The sequence below is a fragment of the Brienomyrus brachyistius genome, chromosome 2, assembly GCF_023856365.1.
Source record: "Brienomyrus brachyistius isolate T26 chromosome 2, BBRACH_0.4, whole genome shotgun sequence".
NCBI classification, from domain to species: domain Eukaryota; kingdom Metazoa; phylum Chordata; class Actinopteri; order Osteoglossiformes; family Mormyridae; genus Brienomyrus; species Brienomyrus brachyistius.
Genome location: NC_064534.1, coordinates 8,478,014 through 8,493,939, shown reverse-complemented (window position 1 = coordinate 8,493,939; position 15,926 = coordinate 8,478,014). Strand labels below are relative to the sequence as shown.

The 15,926-nt window shown below is 39.5% G+C and overlaps 1 protein-coding gene across 2 annotated transcripts in view; it reads right to left on the bottom strand.

Annotated features, from left to right (window-relative positions):
• Nucleotides 1–15,566, bottom strand: part of LOC125727205 (matrix metalloproteinase-17-like) — a 46,336-nt gene extending 30,770 nt beyond the window's left edge. The window contains exon 1 of one of the 2 annotated variants that reach the window (XM_049003950.1): nt 15,077–15,566. In XM_049003950.1, the coding sequence (XP_048859907.1) occupies nt 15,077–15,160 (84 nt within the window). In that variant the 5' untranslated portion in view covers nt 15,161–15,566. Of the gene's footprint in view, nt 1–13,797; nt 13,926–15,076 lie in introns of those variants that run through there. The other variant, XM_049003961.1, reaches the window with a different exon arrangement.
• Between the last annotated feature and the right edge of the window lie 360 nt (nt 15,567–15,926).

Genomic DNA, 15,926 nt, shown 5'->3' with positions numbered 1-15,926 from the left:
CAGGGAACAACCCAGGATGGGGGGCCAGCCCATCGCAGGGCACACTCACACACCATTCACTCACACATGCACACCTACGGGCAATTTAGTAACTCCAATTAGCCTCAGCATGTCTTTGGACAGTGGGGGGAAACCGGAGTACCTGGAGGAAACCCCACGACGGCATGGGGAGAACATGCAAACTCCACACACACGTGACCCAGGCGGAGACTCGAACCCGGGTCCCAGAGGTGTGAGGCAACAGTGCTAACCACTGCATCACCATGCCGCCCCTAGATCAGACTAATGTATCAGATTATGGGATGATGGGAACTGATTTGCATCAATGTCCACGCAGAAACACTTACATGAAATTACACTTACGTACATCTATTGTAATTGCTTTTGTAACTGAATCCAAAGTAGTTCATATGGATCAACATTCAGCAGCGTCCAGATGTTTAAAATTTAATTACAAAGCACCAACCTCAACCTTGTCACGTATTATTCGATGTTCCATAATTATTTCTATTTCATTACTCATTGGTATAAGATTATGTTTTTTTATTGTGGAGGGAATAAAAAAATAAAATGGAATTAATTATGGTTTACTTAACGATTATATGCACTCATATGCAATAAACTGACATAGTTGTCAGTTTATTAGGTACACCTGCTCATTAAGGAATACAGCCTAATTAAACAAAAAGAGAATCAGGAGGCTGCCGCTGAATATATACAGCATGTAGACAAGAGGGTGAAGAGGTTGAGTTACTGTGCAGCTATAAATTAGAAAGGCCAAGACCCCTGATTTAAGTGATTTTAAATCTGTAATGATTTCTGGTGCCAGATGTAGTGGTTCCAGCATCTCTGAAATAGCCAACCTCTGGGATTCTTACACACTACAGTGTTAGGAGTTTACAGAAATTGGTACAACAAAGAAAAATGCATCAAGCCAGGGTCATGAGGATGTCAAGGTCAGAGGTCAGAGGAGAATGAGCAGACTTGATAAAGGTTAGGGGAAGGCCACAATGCAAAAATAAAAGCTCCTGTGCAAAAAAAGCTTAACTTGTCAACCCTTGACATGGTTCTGGGGGGGAGTCTATCTGATACCATGCAGGGACATGCAGGGACACCTAAATCTGAATGTGTGTGTGAGTGATTGCAGTTTCATTGAAGGGGACTACTTAAGTCCTTTATAACACATCTGTATGCAGTACACATACAATAAGCCTAATATGCAATTACACTATCAATTTTTTGAAATGATAAAAAGCTTACTAATGTGTCTGGAAGGTTTTAGGTAGGGTGTTTGTGTAAAGCCTCTCTTGTACTTCACCTCTCCGCGTGCTTTCATGCGCTTTCAGGCTGGGGACGGATGTCAGCGCTGCAGCTTGTGTTCGTACTACGTTTGACTGCAGAGGTGGATGGTTACGGTCGGTGCTGCATACAGGCAGGATATTCCACCAACCCAACACACACAAATATACTGTTAGTGGTGTAATGACACTGGTAAATTAATATGAACAGTATTAAAGTTATTAGTCATGGGTTGGGCGGTATTACATTAAAAAGTCATGCTGTGGTATTTTGAAATCATTACGAAATCCCCCCCACTCCCCACCCAGCGAATTTTATCGGCAAGATTTAAACATGATGGAATCGTGCTGCTTATTTAAAATACTATATACCTCGATATAATGTCTGGACTGTATGAAAATTTACACTTACCTGTACTGTACCTCTGTCCCTCCCCATATAGCTGCTCACCCTGACTACTGCAAGAACAAGTATTTTTCCTCTATTTTTTTTGTCATTGACCGCTGATCTGTGAAAGTCCACGCTGCCACCTACTGGAAACACTTCATCAATTATCTTGCACATAGGTGGTCAATGCCCACTGATGCACAAGGTTTCCGCTAGACGTACAAATTGAGCCTACGCGTGTACCAACCGCAGTCGTCCACACCCACCCCCTGATGGCAAAATTTACATTACGCCCCCTCATCCACAGAAGTGAAGTATGAATTGTCCTTAAGGCATTGCACTTTCAGTTAGAGGGCATGCCAGCAAATCGCACAGCTATACAATGTAAGAAAGGGAACACGAGTTTCTTTTGGGTCTGGGTGGAAATGGCCAACAGTTTGGGTTTAAGGTCTTGCACATTACATAAGAAATATACAGCTTCGCCTCAAACAACAAAAAGCGGTTTTCATAATCCTCAGAGTCTCAAGCCGCTCATCTGCTATGTAATTTTCAATTCTACACAATGTTAAATGCCCAGTATATGGTCATTTACTGAACTTTAGTAATTTTTATTGCAATACGAATGATTCACTAATGACTAGAAGGAGCATTTCTTGTTGTATGTTCCAAGATGCATTTCTTGTTGCAGGCTGTTACATTTTACCACATTTCAGCAAGGATTAACCTTGCTATTCAACCTTTAGGGTGTTTTATAATATTATTTATTAAAAGAAATCTGATTGGACAAGAAGCATTCTGTGAGTGCTCTTATCTGAGGATAATCGCACTCAGAACATTCAGTTCACCTTCATAATGCATTCGTAATGCATTCATAGAACATTCATAAGCAGCATGCAAGTACACCTTAACATCCTAACATCCCTTAACAGATTTAATATACATTCATAACAAACATTACATGATTATACAATTATATTGTTTGTTATTATTATATAATGTTTGTTATTAATGTATATTATAGTTGTTAAGGGATGTTATGATGTTAAGGCATACATACATGATGTTTATTAATGTTTTATGAATATTTAATGAATACATTATGAAGGTGTACTGAACGTTTTATGAATGCAATATAAAAGCACTATGAAGGTGCAGTTAATGTAAAGCATTACCAAATAATCAAGCAAATATTATCCATTGTGGCTTATTAGTATTAACTTATAAATACTTCTCAATAAACTGTTGTATAAAAGCAAAAACATATGAGAAGGACTGTGATTGTCCTCCAGAATATCATGGCTGTGACTATCTTCAGCACTTGGCCCGTGGCCTCATGCCAACAACCAAATCACAGCCGTGATAAATCAGAGTACAACAGTATGGCGTCTAGTATGTTATTGCTTAAATAATTACTGTCTTCAGCATTACAGTCAAATGCAATTCTGTTCATCCAAGAAAGTCCACCAGAAATTTTAATTTTTATTTTGCACAGATGCTCCTCTACTTACGAACTTTCAACTTTCAACTTTGACATACGAACGAAGAGGACTGTAAGTCCAAATTGTGTTCCTTGGGCTCCAGTTTCCTGTCCGCAACATCAATTTTTGTTTCTGCGCCCCAATTTCGCCTAGTACGACTTCTGGCCGCTACTCCCGCCGTGCAGCAGTGTAGCGTGCGCACTCCCAGCATCCTAGTTCTTTGTATTTGCGTATACCCTTAAAACGGTGTTAACGACTTACAAACATTAATATATTAATGTTTATAATATTAGTATATTAAGTTACGAACAGCCGTTCGGAACGTAACTCATTCGTTAATAGAGGAACATCTGTATATCTCAATATCTTAGTTTAAATTGGATTAATTAACTTTTTTTTTTTTTTTTTTTTACTTTTCTACCTTTAAAATCTGTCATTGAGTTTTGGATACATATTGCATAGGGCTAAAATAGGATTAGTGTAATCATCTCTTAAAACTTAGATTAGACTACAAGTGTGAATCTGTCCACTGGCTCCGAATGATACATGAAATTACAAATTAGGAAACCTACAGTAAAGTGATAAAAAGAACAGACTGAAAGGTGAATAACATGACCACCAGTTAATAAGCTTCATATATCATTATTAAATACCTCATTAATTTGGTCTCAAGAGGAAAAAAAAACACTCTGTCAGGTTTGTCATTATTTCTGATTTTACAGCTAATTAGAAGATTCTCAGTCCTGTTTTTCAAAACTTGTTCACAGTTCAAAGGAATTAAGTTATGGAGCCGAAAACATGTTTTTGCTTCATTTTATTTGATGAAGTATGAAGAATTTCCCCTTAGGATCAATAAAGTATGTCTATCTGAAAAATAGAAGAAAATATGAAATGGGTTATGGTAATTGACCTGTATACCTTAGCAGTTTAAAAAACAGTCCTTAACAAACCAGTCTTATATGACCAATTACAAGACCTTCAAACTCACTAAAAACTTCATTCCAGTCGGAAATGGGGGCCATTCATATTGGAGTGTGAGGCAGACCAATGGGACAAACACCATTTATTTAGAAAAATGAGGGAATATTTTATGGCAGATTAGTCCAGTTAGATAAACTGAACTCTGAAAACTGCCCCTGTTAATTGCCAGTTTTATTGAACTGGTCTAATCTGTACACTTGTTGTGAGCTACGTATTATTGACTATGACGACATACTGAGCGTTCTGTAACCCTGATTTCTCCCAAATACCTGCCTGCCCCCCCCCCCCCAATCCCATAAGTGCTGTTCTTCTCCCTCTCTCTGAACGAGTCTGTATATATAATAACAAGCAGGCCAAAGGATGCAGGAAGTCAGAGTTTAGTTGAGTGCTGAATGTGGTCAGTTCACGTGCGCCAAAGGCCACGATGTTTTCATTTCATAGCCAGCATGTTTTATGTCCATTTGCCTATCTGGTTTAGGGCTGAATGTTTATAAGCAAACTTTACGAATGTAATTTGACTTATTTTTTTAATATATATATGTCACAATACTAATAAATGAATGACAATAATAATCATCATACGGTACATAATTCATGTTGTTCAGCAGGGTTTTCTGATTTAAAGAGCATTTTACTAACTTGAAATATATATTTAAGTCAGAATGACTGTGCTCTGGTCTGATTTTAAATTTATTGTTAAAACAGAAATAGTAACAGCTATATAGTTGCATAAAATAAACAAAAGAAGATATGAGTCAGTAAACCAAACACATAATTATTTTGCTACCTGACTTTGATTTTCTGTTTGGAATTCAACATGGAGGTTCATTCCAGGAAAATATTTCCCAAAACATCCTTTAACGGCATTCACCAAGCTGCTGCGACTTTGCTCTGCACATCAAAAGCTTATTTTTCTGACAGGCATATTGGTGTGTCCTTCATCTGAGTCTTTTTCTTCTTCCACATTCTTCACTTCTTTTTGTGATCTTTTTACAAACAAATAAAAAAAAAATACAAACAGGACATGACCACAAAAAATGTGTAGCTAAACCCACAAATTTGTAATAAAAACAAAACAATTAAAATGAAAGGCTATTGTTACAAAACTTGGCAAGGTCAGAATCGAGAAGTTTCTGTCACTATAAAAGCAGAACTCTTTTTACTGATGTCGTTAAGTAGCTCAGATACTTATTCCATTCAATCAGGCAGATCCCTGGAACTACATGGATCTACATGGTTTCAGGTATGAGCTATAAACCATCAAAGAGGCATCAGCTCTTCGTAATCGGTGCAGTTCCATCAATTACATTCAGGCTGATACTTTGTGCCACGCCCGGCTCGTACGATCCTCGTGTGTGCCACGCCCCCTGATTATCCACGTGTGCTTCCCCGATCTTGCCCAGCTGTGTCCGATTATTTTCGCTCAGTCTCGTCTATTTCCAGTCCACGTCTTGCCTTAATTTTAGTCGGTCATTGATGTTAGTCAATGTCCGATGTTCTCTAGCTGTTTCCCTGACCGTCCCTTCATTAAATCCCCGTTTTCCCCGTATTTCGCCTCCTTGCCTGCTTCCTGCCCGCTTGCCTGCCCGTTCGCCGTACCCGCTTTACCCGGCAATTCTGACATTTTGTGTATTTACTGGTTTTCCTAAGCAACCAAGACAAAGCAAAATAGATAAATGTTAAATCCATAAACAGAAATCACAAATTGTAGGAGAGCAGTGATGACTTTCGGTAAAGATTGTATGAAAAAAATGTGTTTGAGCGTGCTATAACAATATTTATATCTATTTCTGATATTTCTGATCCTTTACACTGATATCACCCAAGACAAATAATTAATATTACCAAATTGGATTATAAATGCAGCCTCAGAGAAAATTAAGAGACCACTCTATATTTTTAAACAAATCTGCATTTTTAAACGCTGGTTTATTGCTGGTTCTGCTTGAAAAAGGCTACGCTGAGCATCAGGCTGCTTCAAGGTTTAATATTTGTAAGATGGCAGTACATAAGAATAAGGTGAAGCAGGAGACACTGGGAACGACCAGAAACCAGCCAGCTAAAGGGTGGAAGCGACTTTCTAATGCTCTCTAACGTGACAACTTCTTATGAATCGTAGGATGACATCAAGCTACCTTCAAAAGGAATGGGAAACATTAAGTGCAGGTGAGAAGTGCACTGCTAGGACAGTTCGTATCAGGCTCCTAGAAGCAGGAATGAAGTCCCATAAAGCAAAGAAGAAGCCCTTCATTAATGAGAAACACATTCACAAATGCATACCCATAAATTGAGAAATGAGTGAAACGAAAAATTGTGCTGTGGTCTCTTGATATTTTCCGCGGCTGTACACTTTCAGTCTGATTGAGTCTGCAGACACATACATCACATAATACTATTATTGCGTACAATTTCAGGCATGGCTTGCCTCTGAAAATCCTGTACATAGCACCACACTTGGAAACCCAGCAGGCCTGATTCGGGGGCTTGCTATTGCATCTTATGATTATCCCTGATTGGATGCTTGGCGTCAAGCATGATCATGGGGAAAAAACAAGGAAGTTACACAATGCAGCTAAAGTTCTGGCCTGAGTTCAAGCCTGAGGTTCAACGACAGCATGTTCTCAAAGACCCAGCGTGAATCACAGACTGGAATATCATCCATCCATCCCTGCCCTTTAATTGACTGGCATCTTGTTTGGGCTCTTTCCCTTGGCAGGTGCCCTGTGCTGCTTGGGAGAGACTTCAGGCTCCGTAATGATTGTACTGCAAGTGAAAACTTAATGTGACATCTAGGCATCTACACTGTATTCACCATAGCAACCTGCATGCTGTCACTGCGTTTCCAAAAGCATCACATTTTTCCTACCTTAGCCCAACCTATAGAAATCTCATCCTTGTGTGATTTATGGTGTGATTTATGTTCGTTATCCTCCATTGTTATTGGGACACTTATGTAAGTATGACCAAATGAAGGAGACAATGACTTTCCCTGTACGATAAGATGGGGGCTTTAACTACCCCAGTGAGGTAACAGGCTCCTTTGGTCCCTGTACCAAATGGCCAAAAATGTATCACTCATGTTTTGTCTCTCGACCTCAGATCACACATCCATCTCGGGTTCAGATCCCCTAATGCCCATTGTATGTCCCTGACTAATTTCCACGTACTGAAGTGAAATAGCTGTTATGTTGAACCTGCACCCTGCATGTCAGACCCTGAGGCGTTCTGACAAATGACAGGCGTTCTGACAGGGTTTGACAGAAGTAACAAAAGGGGAAGGGACAGAGGATGGTATTTGTACATTGCCTTGGACAAAAACACTGGCCAGTTGAATTAATGTAAATGTGGCTCACTTCTGGTATGGTCTGAGCAGAGCCAGTGACTCGCAGTGTTATCAGTGAGACACTGCTATCATGCGGGTGGCGGACGATGAAATGCTTTCGCTAAAATCCTCAGCCGGATCCCCCAAACTTTGGCCCAGTTTGCTAGCAGGACTGGACTCCACATGATCCACCAACCTGGCATGTATGACAAGATATGAAGGAAATTAAGGCACCCACGAAAATCACACACACAGTGCATACCTCGCGATATTTCCATTTTGAGCATAGATGCCACAGAAACCGCCTGATCAGTATTTACTCATCTCACGGCATGTGCACTGCACGATGCCTTTGTGCTCAAGGGTAGCAATCAGGACCAAAGTCCAGGCTGACAAATGTATTTAGAACACTAAAGCATAGTAAATAACAAGTTAAGGTTAGTCAAATAAAAAAAGAATTACATTAGTCAGAGATCAAAGAAGGATTTATGTTGCACTTGTGTCACACGATCCACAAATAGGCTTAAACCACCCCCCTGTTATGCATCCAGCATCGGCATCCATCTCTCCATTCTTGACTTGCGGGATAGGATGCAGAGTCCAATGCACAATTCCTTAGTGGAGGCTCCGAAGGCCCAAACGACACTTAATCTGGATGGACATTAGAGAGCAGTCCGAAAAATTGAAAGAGATTGGAAAAAAAATAATGTTTATGGAACGTGTGGGCACCAGCATTGCAAGATGTCCCTTGTCACACTAGAACCCGCGTTATAATGAAAAACCAATAAGGCTTACGTCCCTGTGGGAATACATTCAACTGCAACAGATGCAATATATCTTTCCTTATTTCCCCAGATGGAGAACAAGAAAAGGGGGAGCTTCTCAAAGAAGGAGCTGCTCACATTGCAGGAGGTTTATGTCTATATCTGCTCATCACAGTAGGAGTTCTGATATGCGAGTCCACGCCACTCACTGAGACCGTTGTTGTGGGGTGTCTGGAAGAATCTGAAGTTGTTTCTGTTCATTCCCCCCCCCCCGTTTTAACGCCCAGCAGTCCTAGCTAGGGTGAAGTAACTCATAGCTGGAGTGATTATCAAGAAAAAAAAAAATTGGCCAATAACGTAAAAACAGACCTTTGTACCCAGCTTTTAATTGGCCTAATAAAAAAGAAAGCAGAGCATGGAAGGGATATGAATGCAGAAGTTGTCTGAGTCCCAGAAGCACATGCTGCCTGATCATTAGAGTCAGTGTGAGGACAGGCAGATTGACTGGAGCTGTCATTCTTGCTGCGTACTCAGTGTCACCCACCAATGTCTATGTCATTTGAGGCGGCAGAGAACAAAGTCTGAATCTGCAAAGATGACGGTACCGTGTCTGTCTGCTGCTCCCACATGCAGTAATCGCTAAGTGTCCCTATGAATTAAGTGCCTGACCAAGAAGCACTTCTTCTGTAATCTCTAACAATTTAATCTTGCCTCAGTCTCACTGACTGTAGATGCAATTCAAAGATCATCCTCTGTCTACTTGTGGTAAATTCATATAAACTGCCCTAGTATTATAAATGGAGGAATATGTTGCCACATTGGTAGTAAACCCTGAAAAACAGACTTCAGTGAGATCCATCCATTTTCTGCAACTGCTAATCCAATTCAGAGTCACAGGGGGTCTGGCAAGGCAGGGAACAACCCAGGAGAGCCGATCCATGGCAATGCAAACTCACACACCATTCACTCTCACATCATTCACTCACACACCATTCACTCACACGTCATTCACTCACACACCATTCACTCTCACACCCGTCACGCACTCATCATTCACTCACACACCATTCACTCACTCATCATTCACTCACACGTCATTCACTCGTATCATTCACTCACACACCATTCACTCACTCATTATTCACTCACACACCATTCACTCACACGTCATTCACTCACACACCATTCACTCTCACACCCGTCACGCACTCATCATTCACTCACACACCATTCACTCACTCATCATTCACTCACACGTCATTCACTCGTATCATTCACTCACACACCATTCACTCACTCATTATTCACTCACACACCATTCACTCACACGTCATTCACTCACACACCATTCACTCTCACACCCGTCACGCACTCATCATTGATTCACACACCATTCACTCACTCATCATTCACTCACACGTCATTCACTCGTATCATTCACTCACACACCATTCACTCACTCATCATTCACTCACACACCATTCACTCACACACCATTCATTCACACATCATTCACTCACGCGTCATTCACTCACACGTCATTCCAGTACATGCAGTTGTACCTAGCCAATGACGTGAATTCTGATTGTTAGGAACCAAAAGGGAGCCAATGTGACATTCTTCAAAAAGGCAAGTAAACAAACATTTGTTTGTGGTTGTGTGTGCATGTCATGAAGAAGCGATCAGACACTGAAATTCCTAGAGTCTCCTAAGTGTTTCTAGGTAAATATCATTTTTGGAATTTCAGAGTATTTATATAACACACAATGCCGCTGAGATTCAGCAGAATTTACATACCGTTTATAATATATGTTTTACTGTACTTGTTTACAGTATGTTATTCTTGATCTACACAGGTTCTGTTTAGGGCTGTCACTATGAATTACAATGATGGAGTAAACTACAGATTAATCTGATGATCCATTGAGTAATGTTTACAATGTAACATAATATAATAGATACATTGCATTTGGTGCAAGGCAGGAACTAGCCAAGCATTGCGGGGTCACACATACGGTAAATTTCAGGCAGGGGTGTCAAACTCATTTTAGTGAATGGGCCACACTGGAACTTGTCCAAACTCATGTGGGCCACATAAATAATATGTTTGTTAGATTCGTAAAATATTATTAGCATCCTTAATATTTGTCTTATTTGTTTTGATCAGTTAAACTGCTTTTTTTCAAGTTTGTTCTTTCAGTAGTAGAGGTTTGTTTTCTCACAATTGAGCTACGTCAAATGAACAATTCTATTGATCATAAATCATGTACAATCAAATGAACAGACTGGAATGCTTTATGAAACCTCTGAATTTTATACAAATAATCAATGGTATCATATACATAACTAAAGAAGTACAAAAAATGGTATGCTTAGTGATGCAAGATTAGCAGGCTGCTTAAAAAGTAAATAAATAATGCTTTTAAAAACCTATGATAGAAACAGAACTTATGGGGTGCCAAGTGTCAAGTGCTCAATTTCGTGCTCAAAATGCATTCTGTACCACAAAAGGCATTATTTAATGATGAAATCAAGTAATGCCTTGCTACATTTTGTTCATAGAAAGAGAAACTCCAGTTACATTTTGTCCACAAAAGCATAAACACTTCACTTTCTTTTGTGCACAGAAATAAAAAAAAGTGTTTCATTTTGCGCACAGAACTGATATCAGCACCTTGCATCTTGTCAACTAAATAAATTATTTTTGTACACAAAGTGCATTTCATGAATGAAAGAAAGTCTTTCTGTGGACGAAATGCATTTTGTCAACTGAATACATTCATTTTGTTTAAGTATCTTTCGTGGGTGATAGGAAGTCATTGTGGACGAAATACATTTCATGAATGAAAGAACATCATATTGTGGACGAAATGCATTTTGGACAAATAAATGACTTCATTTTCTGTGTCTGATCTGAACTGTCGAGGACGGTGTTATTCAGGAGAAAGTAGAATGGACTACAATTAGAGGGAATCCAAGCCGGGATTTTTCATTGGCTTGGTTTAGAAATATTTAAAATGAAATTAAAAAAAATACTGACACTAATGAGTACATGCAGCAAAAAAAGTACGATTTTTTTTGTATTTTTATCACATTTTAATTCTAGTTTAATATAATTAGACGGGTCTGCGGAATCAGAGCCGGCGCTCCATCTTCTACTCATTAGTGGTCTTACTTCCACCACGGGCACACGCCTATCACGTGCCTTTCTGACTCAGCCAAAGTCGAAATGCATTTCGTGGTTCCGCAAAACCATTTCGTGATTCCACAGAATCAATTTAATCCACGAAATGACTGTGTCATTCATGATATACATTTCATCCACAAAAAAAATTGTGACTTCCTTTCACTCAAGAAATACATATTGTACACATAATGAATTGATTTAGTTGACAAAATGCATTTCGTCCACAAAATGACTTTCGATCACGAAATGCATGTACTGCACAAAATGATCATTTAGTTGACAAGTTTTATTGATTAGGCTATAACCGTGTATTTGGTGGTTAGAGTAGTTAAACACACAATATATTCACGAAAAATAATAGCATATTGTTAATTTGTATCGTATTATGTAAGATGCAGCTAAATGTCGGGGCTAACTTTTCTCTTAACAGTGATTATTATTATTATTAAATAGAGGAATCGTAGAAAGTAAATTAAGCAAAGTGAATTAAAGTCCAAGCGATGGAAAAAGACTAAGCTACTCGGAAGGTAAATGTTACATATCTATGGCTAACCTCGCAATATTGGGCGAGTCCGTCAAACCAGAAAGTATTTAAGATGTTTTCGCTTTGCAATCGTACTGTGGTGATATTTAAGTTCTGCTTTGCAATACCGATAGAGCACTGCGCTTTCATTCTCATTAATGTGAAGTGCTTGCACATAACTGATGATTTTCGCTCTTATTTTCACCTTCATTTGCTATACGCCGTCCCACTTCCGCCATATTGCAGAGAAATCAAAGGAAAAATTGAATCGATGCCTTTTAGTAATCAAGTAATCGGGTTTAATCGAGTAATCGTGACAGTTGTAGTTGTTTGCTGTTTTTGTGATCATCTGTTAATCTAAACCCTTTTACACATACACATTTTCTGTGACAAGATTAATGTCTAATTAAAGTCAGAAGAAAATGCAGAGACGGAAGTTTGTTTTGCTGTCGTTTTATAGCATTTACCCTAACATAATATATTGAATACAAAAAATATAAAAAGTGGTACACGAACCTGCATAGTATTTTGAAGTGCACTTCTGAAGAAATTTATCCACATCAACCTCATCTGGAGTCAAAGCTCATGGCACTGACTGGCTGTCCTTTAAATCTCACACCAACATGCCTGCCTGAGCACAAATCCGATCTCATAGGACTGACATCTAAGCCAGAGTAAATTTTATTAAGAGCATGTGTTGTCCATTTAAAAGAGCTCAAAATACATCTGTTTTTGCTTACTGTACGTCTAAGCTATAAATTCAGGAATGACTATAACAGAGGAACAATCAAACATTATTCAGACCTATATAGGTACCATCTAGCTTCGTGTATCTGTAGGGTTAATTTTTAACTAGCATGGCGCAAGAAAAATAGATCCAAAAACGGGTCCATCAAAGCCACGCTGAAGACTATGGCGATTTCTGTTGCCATTTGACAAAAAAAAAGATTAAACCTCATGATTTATGCCAGCCCTTTGAAAAAAAAATGTAGGGAATGACATGTTTTAATATATATTTTACAGATGTATATAACGATTTGCTTTGTCTTGAAAGACACTATCTGAAGTAAAAAGAAAACACTGGAATGATTTGAGAATGTGACCAAGAAAATATATGAACGTGCATTACATATGGTACCATGCAAGATAATATATTAAGAAAATAACCCACATGACATCCAACAAACTAAAATCCATCTGTTTTTTTTAACAATGTTTTGACTTTCACACTGAACCTGACAGCTTTTGCCAGGAGATACAGATTGTATGGCATGACAGAAGTAAATCAAGTCTGTGACATTCAGAAAATCAGAAGTCATTAATAAATGTTAACAGCATGTCATGAGACGTGCGGTATATTCACGTTTGATATTATTTGACTTCAGTACAGTACATCTAGCCATTGGTTACCAACAAATTCTTATCCAATCACTTGTGACTTTGTCCAATTAAGATAAGTGACTGGAAGATGGATGGATGGATGGATGGATGCTTATCCACCTTGAATTGCAGTGAGCCATGTTGGAATGATATAAAGTCCATCACAATATATAAGAATGTTAAAATCAAGAAAATATTGACTAATGTACTCACTTCTATATATTTTTTTCAGAACCTTGTGAATTTATGTTCTCTGCAATGAATGGCTTCCAATCCAGGGTGTAATTTCAGGGTGAATCTCAGTATGCGTACTTGACCATAATTGTGTTCTCGTGTTAACCCGTTTTATGTTATCTTCCATTGCCGAAAACCATTTCCAATACTAAGAACACACAAAAAGAGGAGGGCAGTAAAAATCCCCAGATGCTGATCTTGCTCCGCCCCAAATGTCAAGGATACCTCGGCTGCATACTTACCAAACGAGGCCAATCCCGTGATCGCAGTAGCCTAGTTCGTTCTTGGAAGATAAGTTAGCAAGACTGGTCTTGCCGCGACCACAAGTACTGTTATTGCATTCTTGGTTGCGAGATTAACCCTGCGTTCCGTTGCTGTCCAGGGACGCTTTAATGCGCGTACCTCCCCGGGGTGAAGACCAGGTGCCTCCGCTAAAAAGACGTTTTTAACTTATACCACCGCCACTCCCCCTCCCCCTCAGGGCAACAAATTTTTACCGTAGCCTGCCCCCTCCCGATCGACAACTACACCATCATAGAAAACACTACAGGAGCCCCTGACCATGTGAACGTGCCTGTGATGCTGCCTAGGACAAGATCTCCTGGCGACCCTGCCCACCAATAACGACTAGAAGATGGAAGGATAGAACTATTATATAATTCATCCAACAGCTGAATTTCAGCAACTTACGTGCAACTAAGTTTTCTAATTGCAAGGAAAGTGCAGATTTTGGATTATTACAAACAGTACCAAAACAGCATCGGGCTCACTGTCAAGAGCTTTTGATATGAGTAAATTTATTAAGTACATACGCATTATTTGGAAATCTTTATCTTGTGCCTACGATTAAAACACAGAATTTTAATCTTCAATTCAGGACGCGAACCAGGTAATTAAGTTAAGAAACATCGTATTGCTTCGTTTTGCTTTGATGATTGTAACTAAGATCAATTTTAAACGCGCAAACGGCATTTCACATTAAGCAGTTTATACACAAAAAAACATTCATGATTTAAAAAGAAAGAAAAATTATTACTTAGGCTAGTGTATATTCTCCAGAACATCAATCCAGCGGTATCAAATGCCGAAACAAAAGCTAAATCTAACCTAGAACATTAAGGCTGGTCCGTTTGTCTGAAATGCAGGACTGCCAACTTTGGTCAGCTGGCGGGCGTGAGATTTTCGTGACAAGTCTGCGCACACATTTCCAGTACATGTATGTAACAGCTTTATTACCTTGTAAATAGTCTGTGCGGTTTGCAAACTACCCCAACGCTTCTGATGCAGCTAATTTTAAGTTGTAATGTAATAATACAGATTTGCCGTAAGATTTCTTGCGTGAAAGTCTGAAAGCCCGAGTGTCACGTCAGACTCCTGAGATGTGGCAGCCCTGGAAATGAATTTTAATTCACATAAACGTTAAAGAAACTTGTACAGTATCTGGGTTTTGGTATATAAAAGATAACACTTATTAAATAAAAGCTCAAATGGGAATTTACGTTTGATCCCCGGCTCACTTACCACCCCCAGGTTCATCTGCTCTGCCGTGAGCGAGGGCGCCGCGATAGTCCCGGATAAAAACCAAAAAACTGGGACCAGAAACATTTCTGGTTTGATTATCCAAGCGATCAGACCCTCCGCTTCCTAAGATTCAGGCTTCATTCCGCCTCCAACTACCTCGGCATATGGGTCCAGATACTTTTTGCATCGTGTTCATACACAGTCAATATCAATCGCAGTATTAAAGAGCCGTATTTCTGCTCCAAGCGAACAGGTGTAACATTCAGTATTTTTTTATTCGGCGATGCGGTGGAAAACCAGTTCACTTTAAAATGAAGAATCCATCTCAAGAACAGGAAAAAAAAACGTTTAATGCATGTTAATTTAGGTGTCTTGCGTGATATTAAACCCTGTCATTTGTAAGGGCCATATTAAATAAGTCCGGTTATGAGAAACTTGGCGAGCGCAATGAAGCCAGCGCTCGTCCGGTCCCTAACAATCCCCTCTCTGTTTAACGGGAGGGTTTTCGGGAGCTAGTCTTCGAAAAAGCTACTAAATACCCGGGAACGGCAGGGGGTTGGGTTTTGGGAAGGCGGCTGCTACTGGTGGGGGGGGGGTTGTGGGTTCTGTCCAGCTAAAATATGGACCCTTTTGAATTATTGATTCGCCGCCTGCCATACTGTGGTGTCAAAGCTGTCAGATAAGGGGAACCAACTGCGCCGCTGATCACCGTGTTTGATCCATCAACCAAACATTATTTCCATAATCACCTGCGTTATTGTCCAATTGCCGTGCGCCTGACCTTCACTCTTCACTGTCCAACGGGCAACTTAACAGTGCAATTTACATAGTATTTCTACAATACAGATAC